The 21,025-nt window shown below is 59.8% G+C and overlaps 1 protein-coding gene across 44 annotated transcripts in view; it reads left to right on the plus strand.

The window, feature by feature from the left end:
* Window positions 1-21,025, plus strand: part of Nrxn2 (neurexin 2) — a 104,894-nt gene that overhangs the window by 56,892 nt on the left and 26,977 nt on the right. For 17 of the 44 annotated variants that reach the window (XM_058579492.1, XM_058579511.1, XM_058579516.1 and 14 more), the window contains 7 exons: window positions 3,540-3,566; window positions 5,038-5,157; window positions 5,544-5,925; window positions 6,474-6,664; window positions 8,073-8,246; window positions 8,540-8,659; window positions 20,757-20,938. In XM_058579492.1, coding sequence (XP_058435475.1) covers window positions 3,540-3,566; window positions 5,038-5,157; window positions 5,544-5,925; window positions 6,474-6,664; window positions 8,073-8,246; window positions 8,540-8,659; window positions 20,757-20,938 — 1,196 coding nt within the window. Of the gene's footprint in view, window positions 1-3,539; window positions 3,567-5,028; window positions 5,158-5,543; window positions 5,926-6,473; window positions 6,665-8,072; window positions 8,247-8,539; window positions 8,660-13,423; window positions 13,686-20,756; window positions 20,939-21,025 lie in introns of those variants that run through there. The other 27 variants (XM_058579490.1, XM_058579510.1, XM_058579502.1 and 24 more) reach the window with 4 other exon arrangements.

Below are 21,025 nucleotides of genomic sequence, written 5' to 3' on the forward strand. Positions count from 1 at the left end.
GGAGTTCTGGGTTTGGGGTCCAGCCTTGGGATCTTTTAATATTGGGTAAGTCATTTCTCTTCTCTGAGTCTCTGTTTTCTTCTCTGTTAAATGGGGATAAGAATCCTCACTCTGTCTGCTCTCTGGGGTGGTTTTGAGGCTCAAATGGAATAATGTGAGTGAAGACATCTGTAGGGACTGTCCGGCCTTCTCAAAGAAAAACCACACTGGGACAGGGGCCCAAGCTTGGAGGTGGGCCTGGCAGGCTGCTTCCACATAGTGTCACCCAGTCTGCTCCCGCCTCAAGAGCCCCATTTCCATCTGCATCTTGCTACTCCCCAGGGCCTACAGGGCCTCACAGATGGGGCAGCACCAAGGCCCTGGTCCTGGGCTACACTGCAGAAGCCGGGCGGTTTTGGTCTCTGGCCTCATCTGGAGGGAGGGAAGTCAGAGGTACAGAGGTAGCTACGTGGCTCATGTGGCACTCATGGAAGGACCCGGGCTCCGTGCTGGGCCTGAAGAAGGAGTGGAGCCTGCCAGCAAACCCTTGGGATGACTGGAGGGGTCCTCTGGGCCAGCTCCGGAGATGGGGACCTTGATAGACAAGACAGGGTCAAAAGGCTGCCTCCTTCCAGGCAGAGGGTTGAGGAACTGAACTGTGCATCCTGCCCCAGTCCCGCGCCCCACTGTGTCTGTAGACAATGATCACATTTCTTCAGCCCCTGAGGGGGGCAGTTGCTCTCTGTCCCTAGAAGATGGTAATGTCACCTGGGTTCTTTGCCTTGTTCCAGTGTGGCCTGGGTCCCTGCCTTCTGCCCTGGGTTTGATCACTGGGGCCAGTACCAACCTAGTCTGCCCTCTCCCCCTTCCTGCAGTTGTCCTCTACCAAGTGTGCCCATGGTGTCCCAGCTGTGCCATTGTGGCTGACGTGAAGTGTGTGGCCCTCGGTGCGTGCGCACTGCCTGCGGGAGGCCTCCACCTCTGTTCCGTTGCCTGCGGTGTCTGGAGCTGCCCACCTCTGAGATGGCCATTCTGGTGTTGGGCTCTTCTTCCTTAATGTCACCATGCTCTTCTGAAATCCCCCTTGCTCTAAATCTCCTCTAGTTCAGACCTCGTGAGCTGTGCCTAGCTCTGGCTCACATTCTCAGGCTAGATGCTCGTCGCACCCCACGCCCTTTCACCCTGGCGCTGTGGGAGGGGCTGCTCAGTAGCTCCTTCTGAGAGCCAAGCTGCAGGGGGACTGGCCAAGCCTGAGGCTGCACCAGGAGCTGATGCTGCCACTCTGCAATGTCGCTGCCTAGAGGAGATGCTCCAGAGGCTGGGGGCCCACATCTCCATTCTGGGGCCTGGTGCTGGGGGGCTGTGTCTTTCTCTGCATCCTTTTCCGTGTGGATTGCTTTCTCCCCTGTCCTGTCACAAGTCATACCTCCACCCCGCTCTCTGTCCAGCTGGGGCCTTGGTGGGTCTGTGCAGACCAGTCGTGCCCGTCCTTTGCCTGCTCTCGAGGCACAGGCCCCGGCCTGTAGCAGGTTACGGGTTTTCTTGCTCTGAGCTGTGCTTGGGTGAGCGTGGGCAGGGGGCCTGCTTCTCCAGCCGCTGCTCCCCCTCTGGCTTTCCCCTGGGAGGGTCCTGGCTCCCCTGGGTGTCCACCTTCAGGTGGGCTCACCCTTCTCATGCCTCACTGGAGCGGGGGCTCCTGAGGGTGGAGTCACTGTGGGGTGGGTGTAGCCACCACCTCTTCTCTGGACAGAGGGACCCCCTCCTCTCCTGAGACTCCTCTGCTGGGGAAGGGAAACAGTCAACTCCTTCCTGGGGTCTGTTCTCCAGTGGGGGATCAGCCTGCCCTTCCAGCCCCCTTTTTTCTTTTTTGGACCCTTCATTGGTGAAGACTCTGCTGGCCCTGAGAGAGCCCCCGGGACCTGACTCCAGGGCCTGGCACCTCCCGCCCTCGGCCACTCCACTTCCCCGCTGTCCAGCCTCTCCTTCCCTCTGCTCCCCCAGATCTTCCGCTTTTCTCTCTGCAACCCCCGCCTCCTGTCACTTCTCACTTCCCTGTGTCTGCCCTTTGACCTTCCTCTGCCCCTCTCTTGGTGCCAGGCTGTGGCTCAGGGTCCCGGCTGCTCCCCCCACTCTTCTGCTGCGGTTGACAACGCGTGTGGAGCTCAGCTGTACTGCCTGACAGGCCCATGACCCCCAGGGCCACAGGGGCCATCTGATTACCTCCACTGCAGGAACCTTCAGGGGCCCAGGGGATGCCAGGGGCATCCTGACCATGGGGTATGTGGGCAGGGCCTTTCTTCGGAGGAGCGACAGGAGGGAGGCCAGGACATTGCTGTTCATTGAGGGCTCCCTGCAAGGCGAGGGCTGTCACCTGATCCCTGCTGCAGATCTTCCCGTCCCAGCCCTAGCTCACAGGAAGGGAAGCCGAGGCTCAGAGGGAACCCCTTTGCCCGAGATCACAGTGAGTCAGTGTGAGGATGAGGCGAAGACCCGGCTCCCCGGCCTCGAGGCGCAGGGCTTTCTGTGCTCTGGCCAGCAGCTCCCTCAGGCCAAGAGGGGTCTGGGTCTCACAAAGCAGGACAGGCAACCTAAGGGCCTAAGACCTGGACTTCATAGGACCTGGAGCTCTGTCCTTCTGCCAGGGCTGGCTTTTCCACCTTGTGGGCCATGTGCCCAACCAGGGGGATGGCCAGAGGATCTGGGGCCCTGGTTGCAGGTTCTGTGAAACCGTGGCCTGGCCAACCACGAGGGCCCCTTCCATTCTCGAAATCAGGGCACAGCAGTGCAGGGCTGGGCAGAGGCAGGGGCTTTGTTTACGGTGTCTGCTTGGCCCTGACTTGCTTGTTCCTAAGAGAGGTCAGATTTGGGACTGTGTGGCCTCGAGCCCCTCCCTAGGAAGACATGAAGTACTAGTTCTTCAGGGTGAGGAGCACCCCGATCCCTAGTGGCAGCCAGGCTCTGCTAGGATGGGGTGGGGAGAAGGAAGGTTCCTGTAGGGGCGGTGCCAGCCCCTGGGGCTTTGGGAGGTACATGGCCTGGGGAAGGGGGCCCTGGGGCAGACCCCTCCGTTGAGCTTAGAGCACAAGCCGTGCTGTCACGCCTGGGCTCTGAGCAGGGAGTCGTTCCAGAGCAGGGGGTGCAGGGACCTTGGCCCTCCCCACCCATCTCCCTCCCAGAGGCTGGGGAGATGTGGGGCTGGTCAAGCCCTCAGCCCCTGGCGATCCCCTGTACGACTGGGATTCCCAAGGTGCCCGTCTCCCTCAGGCACGAGAGGCCTGGGCCCCTCCAAGAAGGGGACACAAGCCCTCTTCCCATCACCTGACTGCCCTGCCTCCCAGCTCTGGGGAGGGTTGGAGCCTTCTTGGGGGCAGGAGGGACTGGGGTTCAACTGAGGAGGGGAAAAGGGCACCTGGGCACGCGTGGTCCCCGGAAAGTGGCCCCGGGGGGAACCCCTGCCCGCAGATACCCCTCCCTGTGAAGGATGTAAAAAAAAAAAAAAAAAAACCTTGTTCTGCCTTTTTGTCTCCCCTCCCCCTCTGCCCGCCCCATGGCCCCCCCAGACTGCCTGCGCGTCGGCTGCGCACCCAGTAAGTGGCTTCCCTCTCCTGCAGAGACCCAAGGGGCTGGGATGCTGGACACTGGGACTTAGGGAGGGAGGAAGGGCGGGGAGGCGAATTCCGCATCGCTGGCTTGTGTGGATGCTGGCATGGGTGAGGGGTGGGGAGCAGGCCTGGGGGCCGAGCGCAGGGGGTTCCAGAGGGCAGAACAGGCAGAATGAAGTGGACCAGGGACAGTTGGCAAAGGGTCCATGGTCAGGGTGCTCTGTAGGTTATGGGAAAGGGAAGTCTACAGGAGTGTGGGGAGGAGGTGGAAACAGAGGCCCAGGTGGCACCTGCCTCTGGGAGCTCCCCCATCCTACAGGCGCAAAGGAGCTGGAGGGCTGGGGATATGCTGCTGCATCTCCAGCGATGGCCACAAAGGGGCAGGCGAGGCACACGGGAAAGAAGGTGAGGGCCAGCCAGGAGCACGCAGGGCCTTAGAGTTCAGCCCAACACGTGGCCTGTGTTCCCTGAAGGGCGTAATCCTGCCAAATAGGGGCTCTTTCGAAGGTGGCAGTGAGAGTTGCCAGCAAGGGTGGACAGGAGGCTGGTGTGATTGGGCTGTGTGCTCTGAGATGAGGTCACTGAGGGAGCATGTGTGCATGGAAGGCACAGGTAGAGAGACTGTGTGCTCCCGGTCCCTTGCTGAATGTGTGTGTCACATGCTGTGTGAGGACCAGAGATCCTTTAATGTCAGCATGCTCAGCCTCAGCAGGAGTGAGCACCAGGGGCCCAGGGATGACCTGGGAATGCTGCACAATCCAGCTACATTTGAAAGATGAGTACGTTTAATCTTAGACTTGGGGAGCAGATAATCTTGACCTTGAATAAATGGTCATAATTCCTAAGAAACAGAGCACCCCCCTCTGGCTGTGCTGGCTCTTACCTGCTGCACATGTGGCCACATGTCCCGGTGTGTAGAGTTCACCAGGCAGAAGGGTCCCCCTGGGTCCCCCTGCAGATGGGGGAGCTGGGCATCAGGGTGGATGACGAGCTGTGGGAGCCATTTCCATTGGGGTGTGTGGTCAGGCTGTGTGGCTTTTTGGAAGTGTCAGGCCTTGTGCTCATACACGGAAATTTAGCTGCTGGTGACACGCATGGCAGGTCCTCAGAGTCTGGAAACTGTTGATTGTAGGTCTGAGCCTCAGAGTGCGGGGTGTCGGGGTAACTCCAGGGGCACCATTCACCTCCTCTTCTGTGCGAATGGCACCCTCTGAAATCGCCCCAAGTGGCCGAGTGCATCTGAGTGTGAAAGCTCTGTGTGCGCGTGCACTCTGGGGATGTGGTGAGGCCAGGAGTGTGTGAACTTGTGTGCACGGGTGTGTGCGCGATGGCTCTGTGCCGTGGGTCGTGTGTGTGCACAGTGCACAGGTGTGTGTAGGGCTGTCATCGGGGGTGGTCCGGGAAGCTGCCTGTGGGCCCGTTGAGTGCCGTGCTCACTCCCCCCTTGGTGCTGCAGGTAAAGGGCCCGAGACGCTCTTTGCGGGGCACAAGCTCAATGACAATGAGTGGCACACAGTGAGGGTGGTGCGGCGTGGCAAGAGCCTGCAGCTGTCTGTGGACAACGTGACCGTGGAGGGTAGGTGGACACATCTCTGGGGACCTGTGCTGGGTTCTTGGAGACCTCTGACTGGACTTCTGGTCCCAGGGTATCTTTCTGGTGAAGCTCCTCTGCCACTTCCCCCTTAGGGGTGGTTGATTATGGGGGTTTGGACCCCAGGGGCCATTTCAACTCCCAGCAGGCAGCATTTCCTGAAAGCCCGTGGGCCACCCACCTGTGGGTCCCCCAGCTCCTCCTGGAGCTGTGTCTGCCACTAGTGCTGGCCGAGGGCAACTCTGGTCATGTCCCTTACGTGTGGCCTCACGTGGAGATGCTCCTGGGAACCTGAGGCCCAGTCTCAGAAGTGATCCTATGGTGTGTGCTCCAAGGCCGTCCCCCTCACCTCGACCTCCTGTCCCGAGCAGGACAGATGGCAGGAGCCCACACGCGGCTGGAGTTCCACAACATTGAGACGGGCATCATGACGGAGCGGCGGTTCATCTCCGTGGTGCCCTCCAACTTCATCGGGCACTTGAGCGGGCTGGTGTTCAACGGCCAGCCCTACATGGACCAGTGCAAGGACGGCGACATCACCTACTGCGAGCTCAACGCCCGCTTTGGCCTGCGTGCCATCGTGGCGGATCCCGTCACCTTCAAGAGTCGCAGCAGCTACCTGGCCCTCGCCACGCTCCAGGCCTACGCCTCCATGCACCTCTTCTTCCAGTTCAAGACCACGGCCCCCGACGGCCTTCTCCTCTTCAACTCGGGCAACGGCAATGACTTCATTGTCATCGAGCTGGTCAAGGGGTGAGGGGCCAGGCATTGCTTAGGGAAACGGTCCCCTCCCCTTACTGACCCAGATACAGCTCCCCGGACCACTGCGGGTATCCAGTGTCCCCAAACCACAGGTCGAGATTCAGGTTCCCAACTACTCAGCCAGGATGGAGAAGAAGCCCCCCCTTCCAGGTGCTGACTCCCCAGCTCCTTCCCCACCAGGGTTCCCCATCTTCCCCTCCTCCACAGCCTCTTCACACGCCAGTCAGCCCAGCCCCTCAGCCTTGGAGGATCCCACCCCAGAGCAGCTCGGTCCCTGCTCCCGGGGGTCCCTGCTGCCCCACTAAACCTCCCCATCTACTAGCTCCCCTGAGCCTGTGTCAGGAACCAACTCCTCAGGGGCCTTCTGTGACAGGACTTCACATATTGTCCTCTTGCCATTGCTTTGGTTCCCTCCTGGGGGGTCCCTCCTTCTTCCCATGGCCCCCAGGGAAGACCCCTGCCAGCGGTAGCTCCTCTGAACCCCGCCTTCCCAGCATCGCCCCGCCCTGACCCAGTGTCTCCTCCCTACCGTGGGGCAGGTACGTCCACTACGTGTTTGACCTGGGGAATGGCCCGTCCTTGATGAAGGGGAACTCAGACAAACCAGTCAATGACAACCAGTGGCACAACGTGGTGGTGTCCAGGGACCCAGGCAACGTGCACACGCTCAAGATTGACTCCCGCACTGTCACGCAGCACTCCAATGGCGCCCGAAACCTCGATCTCAAAGGTGGGGCTGGGGCCTCTGGAGGAGGCCTGGCCCTAGCCCAGATGCCCATGGCCCCAGCAAGGGCTCCCCTCCTGCAATGCTGCTTCCCTCACCCCCAGACTCCCTGCCTCTCAGCCTCCACCATGTCCGGCTGACCATATGTGGCCGAAGTCCCGCTCAGCTTTCCTGCAAGTCCACCTTGCAACATAGCCCTGGTCATAAGATGTGTCTCCTGGGGTCCCTGGTGCCCTGACTCTAGAGCGAGTAGTATGTAGCCCAGACCTTGCAAGGACCTCTCGGACCCCCAAGGCTGAGAATCCTGCCTCAGTTGAAGGCTGGAGAGAGAATAGGGTGCTTGTTGACCTGTCAAGTGCGGCTCCAGGGTGGGGATGGAGGACAGAGCACGCAGCAGGACCCGGGGTCCCCAGCTCCTGCATCTTGGGCATCGGCTGGGCTCACTTTGGGTCACACTAGTGTTCCACATTCTCCAGTGTCTCTTCAGTAGTCATCGAAATGGTCATTACCTGTCCCCAGGATAGGCAGTTGAGAGGATGGGAAGAGGAGGATGAATTAGGAGGCTGGACATTGGGACAGGAGGGATGAGGCCTGTGGCTGCTCAATCCCGCTGGGGTCAATATGAGCTACCTTATTGCACAGGTCCCAGAGGGACCCCTGGATGTCCATGAGACTCAAACTGTCTGAGCTTGGGGAGGCACCAGAAGCCAGTGAATTCCCTCCCCTAGCCAGATCCCAGGTCTGCCAGATCTGGTGGCACAGGGCTGACAATTCTCTCTGCTCCCAGGAGAGGGCGATGTGTCACAGAGAATCTGAAGTGCAGCCTTGGGCGGGCTTGTGATGCAGCCAGCCCTGGCCAGGATGTAGAATGACCAGTGTGTGGGCCCAAGCCCTGCTATGTGCTGCCCAAGGCTTCCAGGGAATCCAGGCCCCTTTTTGGGATCAGATGGCCCCAAGGAGAACTTCTTTCCAGAGCTCTAGCGGTTGGGGGAGGGGGGAGGCTTAGAACTGCCTAGGAGAGAACTCCAAGTTGGGAGAGGCCTGAGGAGTTCTGGGAACAGGAGGCTTGGGAGGGGGGAGCGGGGGTGGAGGGGATGGGGCTGCACATCTATGAAAGGCCCTGATTACAGGCCGGAACTGGAACCGAACGTGTGGGAGAGCACGAGCAGGTTCCTCCAGCTGTCCCCCACCCCCCACTCTCCCAGCATCTGGGTTTCTCTGGGAGGGGCGCAGACAGATGGCAAAATGGAGAGGAAGGAGGAAGAGGTGGGGGGTGGGTATCTGCAGGTCGCCGTCACTCTGTTAGGGACACCATGAGCCTCCTAGAGGGCTGGGAGGACCTGAGACAGGATGCCAGTGTCCTGGGAGGGAAATGGCGCTGGGTGCCAGCATGCTGACCCCACTCCCTTTGCAGGGGAGCTGTACATTGGCGGCCTGAGCAAGAATATGTTCAGCAACCTGCCTAAGCTGGTGGCTTCCCGGGACGGCTTTCAGGGCTGCCTGGCCTCTGTGGACCTCAACGGGCGCCTCCCAGACCTCATGGCTGATGCCCTGCACCGCATCGGGCAGGTGGAGAGGGGCTGTGATGGTGAGTGTAGAGGAGTGGCTAGCAGGTGCCCCATGCTCAGCAGGTGGCTTCCTTCTTAGGCTTTGTGGGAACCTCTCCCCAGAGCTCTGGGGCAGGGGACAGCTGGCCCTCCCTTTTGCCTCCCACTCTGGGCACTCAGTGTGGTTCAAGGCCAGTCTTCGAGCCTCCCATTCCCACCCCATCCCCCTGGTCAGACCTGGGCCCTTTCAGCCTGGCACAGCTGAGGCTCTGCACCCCCTGGGGGAGGGAGGGGCTTGGCTGAGCTGGGGTGTCCTTCCTCCTGCCCGCTCCAGGCCCCAGCACCACCTGCACCGAGGAGTCCTGTGCCAACCAGGGCGTCTGCCTGCAGCAATGGGATGGCTTCACCTGTGACTGCACCATGACCTCCTACGGAGGCCCCGTCTGCAATGACCGTGAGTGCCTGGGGGATGGGCGGTGTAGGGAGCAGGCCCTTGCCCATCTGGGAGGAAGGAGGGTCCCTCAGAGCCCAAGAGGGCTCTGTGCTGCTTGCTTCTTCTCACTTGCCTTGGAGCCCAGGGGGAGCTGCTGGCTGAATCTCTGCGGTCATCTATTGATAGGTGACCTCTCCTGGTTCTGACCTGGTGGGACAGCTGATTTCCCTGGACATGGGCCCTGCTATTCCTTTTTTCTCCCTCAAGAATCCCAACTGCAGGCTGTCCCCTGGAGCCACAAGGACACTCCCTGGTGTCCTCACTTGGTTCTTTTCGCTCCCTGGGCATCTGCCTGTCAATGTGCATGTTTTCTGAGGTCCTTTCCCAGAGAGGGCAGGGTTAGCAGCACTTTCAGTCCCAGTGGTTGGTGGCTGGTAGCTGGTTGGAGCCTGGCAGAGGAGGACAGCCTTTGACTTTTGGAGGGGTTTGGAGTCTCTCTCTAATGACTGGGCCGGGGACACAGGGCTGAGCAGAGAGCAGTCTCAGCAGACATCGCTTGAGAGGGCTTTGGTGGGGAGCTATGCCGAGAGACCAAACAGGCACACTCACGCATGGGCGTACGCTCACACATGCAAACACACTCAAGAAAACTGTGTTTCTCTACGTTAGGCACAGGGAGTGGGGCCTGGGGAGGGACAGTAGATCTGTGGAGGTAGTCACAGTGCCCTTGCCTCGGTCACCACACTGCCGGCTTTTCATGAATTCCACGTGGGAAACCTACTTGTTCCAGGGACAGGGGCTCTTGACAGGAGGTCGGTTTGCCTTCCCCTTTGAAAACATGTCTCCCTCAGCACCTTCCTGGTGTTCTCAGGCATGGCCAGCCTGGGACCTTTGTCCCCACTCTGTCCCTCGGATTTCTCTCATTTGACCTGCTGTTCTCTGTGTCTGCCAAAGCCTTCCAGACAACCCGCTCAGGGGCACTTGGGGCCTGGCTGCCATGCTGTGGTCAGGCCTCTCCCCTCCGGGTAGCTCAGCTTGGCACACATCTGCAGACATAGTAACGGATAGTTTGGTGTCACCGACAAAGCTCTTCAGTTTGATCTTCAGAGAAGGCCATGGGCTGGAGACCATCCTTGCCTTTTGACTGGGGAGGAAACCTAGCCTCACATCAAAGGGCATTGGAGGCCCAGCTCAGGTAGACCGTGTGTCCTGCCTCTGTTGCCCCTGCTGCTCAAGTTCTGCGGATGGTGGTTGTGCCATTTCTTGCTAGGGATGGAGGAAATCTGATCAAAAAGCGCTGCTACTCATCAGCACTCCTCGCTCCCACACAGTGGAAGCTTCCAGAAAGGGGGTATAATCATGGATGGCGGAGGTCTAGGGAGCTGTGCCACATTTGGGCAGAGATGGGAAGAGCAACTTCTCTGGTTTCCTGTCTGGTGGAAGGGAGGGAGAGTTGGGGCTGGGGAGCAGGGCCCATCTTGGGAAATGTCACCGTCCCCAAGCACTGGTGTGGCGGCATAGCCTGAGCAAAGCTGTGGAGCTAAAGACAAGGTGGGTACAACCTGGGAGCCTGCATGCTGCTCCTCCCAGTGAGCTACAACTGGCCCTGGGGTGCCTCTGAGATCTGTCCCCACCCTAAGGACAGGACAAGAATCTGGGGAGTGTGGTCTTTGCAAGGCTTTCCAGCCATACCCCTTTTCTCCTGGGGCCGCTCTTCTGTCTGGCTTTTCGGGCCTTCTGTGTGGTTGGTCTTCTTGGGGACCTGTGTGCACAAGGTCAGGCAGGGACCCAATGGAGAGGTCCCTGGGAATAAGAGCCCTGGGAAGCCCTGGGGGCCCAGCGGGGCCAGGGCCTGAAGAGAGGGAGGAGGGAAGACGTGACCAAGGTGGAGAGGCAGAGCCAGGCCTCTGAGCATCCTGGCCCTGGTGTGCAGCTGTCTGGTGAGGGAGACACTAGGAGTCACGACCTTCAGGACAGCCTTTCTTCATTTATTGCCTCAGTCTCTCCATCTGTGACATGGGGACTACTCCCAGAGGGGAAGGGACCTCTGTTCCTCTAAGGCTCAGGAGATTCTGCTCTGGGAAGACTGAAAAGAGAAGATCAGAGAGAAAGAACACATCTCTGTGATGAAAGACAGGAAAGTGGAGAGGCTGAAAACAGGATATGAGAAGAGGGGGGCGGTACTTCCTTCCCAAAGCCCCTGGGCTTGTGCTGTGTCTTAGAGACTGTCTCCTGCCTCTCCCAGGGGGTCGGCTCCTCACATCTCTGCCTCCCTGTCTCTGCTCAGTCTCTACAGCTTCTATTGATCTCTCGCATACCTCTGTCTCTCTCTCTGCCTTTTTACCCTCCATGTCTCCCCCTCTCCAGCATCTCCCCCTCCAACTCTCTCCAGTTCCCACTCACCGATATTGATTGGCCTCTAGGCGGTTTCCCTTCCTCTCCTCTCGCCACCAGCTCCTCCCTCCCTCCCTTTGGGGCCATAAATTTTCTGCCTGCTCAGAGCTGTGTCAGTCTATATTCCAGAGCACAAGAAGGGGCCAGAGGACAGGAAGGCACATCCTCTGGGAGCCCCAGCCTACCGTGTCTCCTTCCTCATGGGGCCACACACCATCTGGAAGCCTCATCTGGGGGGCCTCTGCAGACCTCTTTCTTTACTTTTGAAGGGCTAGGGGCTGTACGGGGCTCTGGCATCTAGCAAGAGTTCAGGGTGGCAGCGGCAATGGGTATAGCTGTCCCAGGTCCAGGTCCTGACTGTACCCAGGAACAAGGGCAGTGTACAAATTTCACGTTGATAATTCTGCTCCCAAACAAAATTCAGACTCAATAAGCAGGAGCCAGCGTTCCCGGCCCTCCCCTCTCCCACCTCATCTGCTCCTCCCTCCTGCCCACTTCTCACTCTGCTACACCTGCTCAGGGTCACCTCTACCCCACCTCTCCTCTTTCCCTCCTCCTGCTTCCCCATGGCACCCTCTCCCTGTCCAAGCAGGTTGAGGTAAATATGGAGGTGATATCCAGATGGAGGGAAGTGAGTCTCCCTGAACTTACCTCAAGAGCTATGATGAATGCTTCCCAAAGACCCCCCCAAAGTTTTTTTGGGAGGCAGACCCCAGTATGAGAGGTACCCTGTAGGAGAAGTGGCTTCCTCAGTCACTTTTGGGACAAAAATGGCCCAGGAAGGGTTTTGTGATAAGTGGGACAATCGGTGGACAGGTGTCCTGGAGACCCCAGTGAAGGGAGAGATTGAGAGTGGGGGAGGGGCATCAAGCCAGGACAGGAAAGGTTGGAGGAGTGGGGGAGAGCCTCTGTAGGGGCTGGGGAGCACCCTTTTGGGACGGGTGGGGAGCAGACTGGATGTGTGGTGGTGTCTTACTCTTGAGAGCCCTTGGGGCTCTGAGTACATTGTAAGGGTATGAATGACCTGGTTTGGAGGGTGAGCTCCAGGGGTAGGGATGTATGTGTATGTGCTGGCCATTCATTGCCTGCTATCAAACATGTATGTGTGTGTGCACGGATGCCTCTGTGAGCATGATTTGGTGTGCCAGTGTCCACGAGCCCATGCAGGCATATGTGTGTCTGAACCGTGTGCCTGCCCGCACACTGGTGCCTGTATGGACACGTGGGTGTTTCCATATCCAAGCCCGTCTACATCCCAGCGTGCACGTGTGTTCGGAGGGCTGCGTGAAGAGGTGGCTCTGGCCACATCTCCGTGCTGGACCAGAGAGCACTACTGGGGCTCGTCCAGGTGGGGGAGGGGAGGGGAGGAGGAGGAAGAGAGCGGCCTCTCTTGCTAGCCTCAGTCCTGTTCAATTATTCAGCAGGGCCCCTTCTCCGGGAGGGGGGCGGTGCGGGTGGAGAGCGCGCGCCCGGGCGCGGGGGAGGGGCGGGGCGCGCGCAGAGGAGAGGCGAGCGCCGAGCGGGCTAGCCAGGTGCCACGCCGCGGAGCTGCCCAGCGCCGCCCGCAGATCGGGAGCCGCTCGGGTCCCTCCGCCCTGCCCCCTCCTCCTCCCGCGCTCCCCCTCCCCTCCCCGCCCCTCCTCCCTCCTTCCCTCTCGCCCTCCCTCCCTCTCCCTTCCAGCCCTCGCAGCCTCTGCAGCAACACTCCGCTGCCTCCATCTCTCCGCCGGAATCTCGCAGGCTCGCGCCTTTCCTCTGCTCAGCCCCGCTCCCTCCTCTCCTCTCCCCTCCTCTCCTCTCCCTTCACCCCCCTCACCCGGATTTGCTTCCCTTCCCCGTTCTCCCGCCCCCCTCCCCGGCCGCTCCCTCCTCTCCCCCGGCCTCCGCCGGGCGGCAGCGGCAGCGGCGGCGCGGCCGGGAGTCTCCGTCGGCCTCGCGCTTTCCGGGGAGCCGGCCTCGTCCCTCTTCTCTCCTCCAGCCCGCACCCTCCCCCGCCCCGCTCGGTTTTTCCGCAGGATTTCCCCCCTTTCCCCTCCCTGCGTGGCCCCCGCTCTCCCGTCCCTCTCCGCCCGGCACCATGCCCCCTCCCGCGGGTCTCTGACGGCCCCCTGCGCCGCGCCGACCCCGCCGGCATGCGGGGAGACCCCTAGCTCCTCGCGATGGACCCAGGCGTCCTGGACCTTGGCACCGCCGCTCCGCGGACCCCGGATTCCCCGGCGGGATCCAGTTGATTTCATTGGCTCCGGACTGAGGCTCGGGCTCGGGTTTTCCTTCTCTTCGCCCCCACCCCCCTCCCGGAGCTCGGAGCCGGAGGGGGGCTTCGCGGGGCCGCGCAGCCCCGCGTCCCCGCCCCCGGCCATGGGGCTGTGAGGCTGCCGCCCCCGGGCCGAGATGCCCCCCGGGGGGAGCGGGCCGGGGGGGTGCCCGCGCCGCCCCCCCGCCCTGGCCGGGCCCCTGCCGCCGCCGCCGCCGCCGCCGCCTCTGCCGCCGCTGCTGCTGCCGCTGCTGCTGCTGCTGCTGCTGGGGGCGGCCGAGGGGGCCCGGGTCTCGTCCAGCCTCAGCACCACCCACCACGTCCACCACTTCCACAGCAAGCACGGCACCGTGCCCATCGCCATCAACCGCATGCCCTTCCTCACCCGCGGCGGGCACGGTAAGTGACGCCGCGATCCGGCCTCCGGGTGCACCGCCCAGACCCCAGCGGGCCTCACCCCGGCCGCGCGCCCGCCAGCCCCTCGGCGCCCATCTCTGGCTCCCCGGTCTCGGCCCCACCCTCCCCTCCAGCTCTCCACTGCCCCTCGGTTCCCTTCAGTACTCGGTTCCGCTCCTCACCTGCACCGCCTGTCCCCACGTTGGCCGTCTCCACCGTGCCCCCCATCGCCTCCCCGCCTGTTCCTCCATCCTTTCCATCTCCCTCTTCATCACCTCCATCCTGCCCCTGTCACCTCTCCATCTGTCTTACCTCCACCTCTGCTTCACTTTCACCTTCCCATTGCTGGTCTGTCGCTTCCCCCTCCCACCTGCCTCTGTCCCATCTGTCGTCTTTGCCTCTGACATGTCCCATTGCTTCTGCCCTTGCCTTTCGTATCTGTCTCTGTCCCCCTCTGTCCCTTCAGCAACCTTCCCTTCTTTTCCCATTACCCGCCTTCCATTGCCTCTGGGGCAGGCAACCCCAACACTGTCCTATGTCCGCCCATCCCTGTCCCCTTCATCTCTGGTGTCTACTCCCGGCTTCCTCATCTCAGTTCCGCTTCCACCTCTGACCCCCAGCGTCTCTCCCTCTGCAGCCCTAGCACTTCTGTGTTCCCAGACCCCCTCCCCTCTCCTGTCACCCCTCTGTCACTGTCCACTTACCACAGCTTCTCCCAGCCCCTCGCAACCTTCCATCTCCAAGCCCTTCCCTTCCTTCTCAGGTCCCATCCCCTCTGCTCCTGCCTTACCCACTTCTCATTTCCACCCTCCCTCCCGTCCCATCTCGGGCTCTTGTCACTTCACATCTTAGGCCCCAAAGATTCTCTGTATGCCACCTCTCCCCATCTCGGTCCCTGTCACCTGCTATCTTCTTTATCACTTCCCTCCTCTGTACTCCACCTCACCTCCCACTTCTGAACTTTGTTCCTCCATGGGGTACCCTCATCACCTCCATCTCTACCTCTCACCTCCGTGTCACATCCCTCATCACCTTTCACCTTTTCTTCCACCTTCATTCCTCCATCATTTCCCTTTTCTGTACCTCTGTCCCATCCCATCCCTGTATGCTCATCACCTCTTCCTGAACGCCTATCACTTCTCATCTCTGTGCCCCTTACTCTCACCTTCCACTTCTGTGTCCCCATCACCTCCCAGTTGGGTACTCTGACACCTCCATTCTCCAACCACCTTTGGCCACCATGGCCTTCAGCAGTCTTCACTGTGTCAGGGTGGCCTCCCATTTCTGTGCTTCCCTTCCTTGGCAGCCTGGACCCTCATCAGTTCTCTCACTTTTGTTCCTTCCTGGGCTTCTACCCCCCCATCACCTCCCATCTGTGCCCCCTGCCTCCCTGTTCCCTGCTCACCTCTGCCTCCTCTTGTCGTCCTCCAGCTGCCGTCCTTCCTGCCCTGCTGTCTCCAGGCTTTCTGCCCCTTTCTGGTCCTTCCCTTCTCCTTCTTCATCTGTAGCTCTCTCTACTCTTGTTCCATCCAGTTCCCCAAGAGCAGCTCCTGAGGACCCCTCTCCTTTCTTCTCTCTTCTCCAAGGTGGTGTCCCTTATCTAATCTCTGTCCTCGGGGGGCTCCTCCTTGCAGTGCTCCCCAATTTCTTCTTCCATGTCCCCACCACACACCTTGCTCCTGATCTTAAGTCCCTCTCCCTCCCCGAGACTCTGGCCTTCCCACACCCTGCCCCTCTTCATTGTCTTCTGCTCCTCTGAGGCCAGGTGCTGGTGTTGCTCTCCGAGGCCTTGGTCTTTCGGGTCTGGAGGTGAGGCATAAAGGGGAAGATAGGAAGGGAGCCAGGTCCACTGGGGAAGGGCTTCGCTGAGTGAAGAGGAGAGGGGGTGAAAGAGGAAGGCAGAGGAGAGAGAGGTGTTGGCCCTGGGTGATGGGCTGACTGGAGGGCCCAGGAGCTGGAGTGCCCAAGGCTCAGTCAAGGAGCGAGAGTGGGGCAGAGGGAGAGAGCGAGCGTAAGAGCTTGGGCCATGGCTTTCCTGGGTTGTGCATGATGTTTTATCCTCTCGCAATCTAGATCTTCTAGAAGGCTTTTTTTTTTTTTTTTTGGTCCTGGCTTCTGATGCTGCATGGACACAGGCACAGCTCTGTGTGTGTCTGTGTGTGTGACCCTATGGAATGTTGGCACTGAGATTGTGTCAGAGATGGCTATCCTCTTTCTGGGCAGAGGAAGGAAAGGGCCAGTGACTGCCCAGGGCCATGCGGAAGTAAAGGAGGAGCTGGAGGGTACAGTGGGATAGTCATGGAAAGTGCTGCAGGTAGAACAGGCAGCTGTGAAGGTGGGGTGGCCAAGAAGGAGGGTCACAAGAAAGGTCCAAGGGAAGGAAGGAGGCCACCTGTTGTGGCTAAATCCCACCTCTGCTCAGCCTTCCTCCTGCCCAGAGGCTCCTAGAGACCCCCTGTGTGCGGGTGCCCCTTCTTTCCTCCTCTGCGCCTCCACTTCCCTGCAGGGAGTGCTGCTGGGCTTCGACCCACCTTCTTCATCTCCTCTTCCCTCTTTCTCCCATTTCCCCTCCCAGCCCCAGCCCCTCCTGTTACATAATACCCCCTACCCACCTGCCAGATGCCATGGACACTTCTGCACCCAATGTTACTATGGGATGAGGGAAGACCAGTGTACCTGGGTCCTAAAAATGTGAAGAGGAGGTGACAATCTTCTGGTCCTTGACCACCCCATATTTATTTATTTATTACCAGGGATTGAATCCAGAGGCACTTGACCACTGAGCCACATCCCTACCCCTTTTAAAATATTTTATTGAGAGACAGGGTCTCACTGAGTTGCTCAGGACCTCGCTAAGTTGCTGAGGCTGGCTTTGAACTCGCAGTCCTCCTGCCTCAACCTCCCAAGCCGCTGGAGTGCACCACTGCGCCCGGCATATGCCCTCCGAATTCTTATTTCAAAATCCTTGAGGAGCTTTCATCCTCAAGCTTCATTTCTGGTGCCCTCATGTGCCAGGAAAGGAGGGCTCGATCCCAGCTCAGTTTTGAGTCTGTAGTTTCCAGAGCTTCTGGATTTACTGCTCCAGTTTACAAAGGGGTTCAGCATATATTTTGATTCTGGATTTGAGTATTAGCTTGGATTTCATTCTGCATGGTTTATGGCCAAGAATGAGGTTAAGGATTGAAGGGATATGTTCTGGGATTCTAAACCAAGAGAAAGCTGAGCTCAGGGATTTGGACTTGTGAAGATCTTCTCTTTGGGTTGTGGAAGTTTTTACAGAAAGATCTGGTACTGGGTGTGAGCACCTACATTAGTCTGGGTCTTCTCTGGATTGTGCAGGACACTTTATCTTCTCACAAGTCTAGATCTTCCAAAAGGCTTCTGTCATGGCATCCACTGCTGTGGGGACATAGGCACACAGGGGGTCTGCACATGTAGTTTTAGCTCTGGGGACAGGAATGTATGGGATGGTTTTACATGGAATGAATGATTAATGTTGTGGGTTCACTAACCATTATTCATGGTCAGTTGGACTTTTTTTCTAGAATGCAGGTGTGTGTGGACTGTATGGAAGATTCTGATCACTTGGTGTTTTACTGGATTCTGATCAGCCTTAGTGTTTTACTGGAGCAGTCAGTTTCTGCAGACTATGTTGGGTGTGGGCAGAAAGTGCCAACCTTGGCCTTTGAGACCTTGTGTCTGGCCAGACTCTCTTGTCTTGGGCTTCAGGGGTGTAGTACTCCCGGAAATGTCTGAAGGCTCAAACTGACCATTCCGCTAGTGATTTCCTAGGCAGGTGAGAACAACTGGGCTGCACCACCCGTGGGCGGCATATGGGGGCCTTAGCCTAGGCCCTTCTCACTCCGGAACCCTTCCTGGAGGTTGTCAGCGTTCTAGGTGTGGGAGAATGTCCTGGACTCCATGTCTGCTGGAAGGCCAGCCATGCCTGCTGGGGCGGGGCGCTGGGGCGGGGGGTGGGGGGGTGGGCGCTGGGGCAGGGCAGGGGACTGCTCGGTGGCGTGAGCGGCGGGAGGTGCTTTCCGAACGCGGCTGTCCGGGGCGGGACCGGTGGAGGCCCCGCCTCCTCTGCTGGGCCTCCTCCCTGCCGAGCCTTCTGCGCCCGCGGGCGGGAGCCGCGGTGCTGGGGAAAGAAATGTCTCCCCAGGGTAATTACTGCCGCCCCAGCCCAATAAACCATTCATCCTTCACCTCTTCTGCCCAAGAAGTGTCCCTCCGCCCTGGTCCCCCCAGTGTAATAAACGCCCGGAGGCTTTAACAGGCCCGCCCAGCGTAATAAACTGGCTGCGGCGCGAGAACAGCTGGGTGATCAATCCCGGGGGAGGCCGGGCCGGGAGGCGCGGGCATCGGGCGCCGCGGCCTCTCCCGCGCCCGGCCGGCCCCTGCCCTTGCGCCGCCCGCCATGGCCTTCTTTGTGCGCCTACCGCCATCTTTCTGGCTGCCGGTCTCGGTTGGAGTCTGCCTCTCCACGCTGGGGCTTTGTGTGCTGCCGGTGCGTCGCGGCCTGTGTGTGGGTGTGGGGTCTGGGCATGAGTCACAGGGGAGGTGCCTGCTGTGGGGCCTGGGGCTTGGGCGGTGGCACGTGCCTCTGACCCCACCAGCCTCACTGCCCAAAGAGGCGTCCGGCGTGCCGGCTCCTCGGAGGCCGGGCCCCAGCCATGGCGCTGTCCGTGGTGCTGCTCATGGCGCTGTGCTGTTTGCTATCCAGCGGGAAAGCCTGGAAGAGGGGTCTGCCGCTCTCCCCTAGACCGGGAGGGGGTGGGCTTGGGGGCAGGAAGATGGAGTTTCCTTTCCTGGTGTGAGGGGACCAAGGACTCCAATAAAACTGCCCTCTCCGGAATGCCCTGCAGCCCAGGGGTGAACAGGCTTCAGCCTCTGGTCAGGGCGGGCACATGTGCTGAGGAAGGTCAGCATCTCAGCTCCCCTGGCCCTCCTCACCCACCAAATTCGACGTGCAGCTTGTGAGTGGAGGGGGGAGGGAGGACCCTGGGTATTACGGTTGCCATGGAAACAGCCGATTTTCCGGAGTGCTGCAGTGTTGGGAGTGGAGAGACTGTACCGGCTGAGGCCTAGCCCTTTCCAGGCAGGTGACCTGCACAGGGGTGGAGATGGGGCTCACTGTGTTCTCCGCCCCCAGCCAGCTTTCCACCCTAGACGTGGGGCCCCTCCTGAGGGTTCAACCTTTACCACTGTGCCTCCAGGGTCCCCAGGTAGAAAGAACACCTGTGTCTGGAGGGGCCCAGGTGAGCTCCCTCTGTCTGCCTGGGTGCTTTCTGGGCCATAGACTGGGTGAGCTGTCAGTTATCAGACATCCGGGTGATTCTTTCATGCCTGCCCAGCCCTGGGGTCCTGTCTCACTCTGGCCCTGTCTGGGGAGGTGGAGAGCAATATGGTAGGTGCTCTGGAAAGCAGCAGGGGGTCTCACAGTTTCTGCTGCCCCAGCCCTGATTCCCTCTTTGGGACCCAGGCAGCAGCCCCCTGTTATCGCCTCATCGACCTCCTGGGTTTGTGGATAGTGCATCCTTCCAATGCACACCAGAGCCCCCTCTCCCATGGGATCTAGGAGCTCCTGGGGATAGAGCCCCCTTTCACCTGATTGCCTGAACTACAAGGGGCTTCCTTAGTGCCTGAGGTGAGAGGCCTTGGGGTGTTTGAGGGGACCTGGCCCTGTATTACCAGCTGGGCTGCCATCTTGGCTGAGCAGGCTTCTGCTTGCTTCTTGGAAGTGTCTTAGACCCTTCAGGATGTCTTGCCTCCCAGGAACCTGGAGCTTCCCACCCCAGAGCAGAACTCTCCACCGGTAAGGCACGGGCAAGGCCACACACCTCTCCCGGTCTGCTCCAGGCTCTTGCCCTCAGACCCCAGCTGCTGCTCTCTTCCTCTTTGGCTAAGTTTTTCCTTGAACCCCTTTCCCCCCAAGAAGTGCTTTGAGAGGAATCATTGGTGGCTAATTATTTAATTAAGCGTTTTATGAATCTCATCTTCTCCATTTATGTCCTGAAGAATGCAAGATTGTTCTCTTCCCTTCCCTTCTCTGCAGGCCCCAGAGTACTAGTCCTCCAGGCCTCCCAGACAAGACTCTTTTCCCGGAAACTGGGTGACCAGCCCCCCACCCCCACCCCCAGGGAGCTCAGTCAGCCCGCAGGAGGGAACATGGCGACTAATGGGGTTTATTTTGGGGCTGAGATCGTTAGGGACCTCACACCCGCCCCCGGCAGCCGGATGGTGAAGAGGAGAGGGAGAAGGGGAGAGAGGGTGGGGTGGGGGAGGGCGGGGAGAGGGAGCCTACATCTTGGGCTCCCACTCTCCTGCTTCTCTCACCTACATCCCTCTCTGTCCTTCTCTGTCCATCTGTCTCTGCCTCCTTCCTCCTCTGGCTGTCAGGTCCCCCTCCCCACTGTCTCTTTCTTTCTGGGCAGGGCTCCAGGACTCTGCTTTGGGACCCAGGCACCCCTGGGTGGAGGCAGGGAGTCCTGGACAAACCAGGAAGATTCCCAGGGGGTTGGAGGGGACTGGTTGGGGGAGATGTTGGCCGTAAGCCAGAGATGGGCCATGAGTCAGAGCTGCCCACAGCCCTGCTCATCTTCCCGCCATCGCCTGGGGCTCCTTTTTGCCTTGGTGCTGCTCAGCTCTGGCCCCAAAGAGACACATACTTGAATCTGTCACCTCTGCCAGCCTTGGGAGAAGTACGCTGGTCAGAATCAAGCCCCTGGGTTTCCGGCCCAGGGTACTCTTGTCATCTTGGTCCCCTTGCAGCCTCTCTCTGGGTACTTTCTCTCTGTGTCGCTCACTCTATTATCTCTCTGTTTTGCTGTAATTAAAGCTAGAATTCTTGATGAGGCAGCTACATCTGTCTGTGCATGCACAGGTTCTCACCCTGGCACCCGCCTGCCAACTGTTCCCTAGGACTGTGGGGCTGGTGGCTGCTGTGGACATCACCATGGAAGACCCACACCTTGGACCTGGTGTCTCCATGCCCTGCCACAACTCCAGGGACCTGCTGAGCTCACCCTTCTGATGCCATTTCTCCCTCTCTCCCTTTCCCTTTCTCTGCAGCCGGGACCACATACATCTTTGGGAAGGGGGGAGCGCTCATCACCTATACCTGGCCTCCCAATGACCGGCCTAGCACAAGGATGGACCGCCTGGCCGTGGGCTTCAGCACCCATCAGCGGAGCGCTGTGCTGGTGCGGGTGGACAGTGCCTCGGGCCTCGGAGACTACCTGCAGCTGCACATCGTAAGTGCTCCGGCCGTCTCACCCTGCCCTGCTCCACGTACACTATGTCCTTCATGGCTGTGGGTCAGCACCTCCACTATTCCCTTC

Source organism: Marmota monax, unplaced genomic scaffold (genome assembly GCF_021218885.2).
Source record: "Marmota monax isolate L192 unplaced genomic scaffold, Marmota_monax_Labrador192_F-V1.1 WCK01_AAM20220418_F8-fsc00038, whole genome shotgun sequence".
Taxonomy (NCBI): domain Eukaryota; kingdom Metazoa; phylum Chordata; class Mammalia; order Rodentia; family Sciuridae; genus Marmota; species Marmota monax.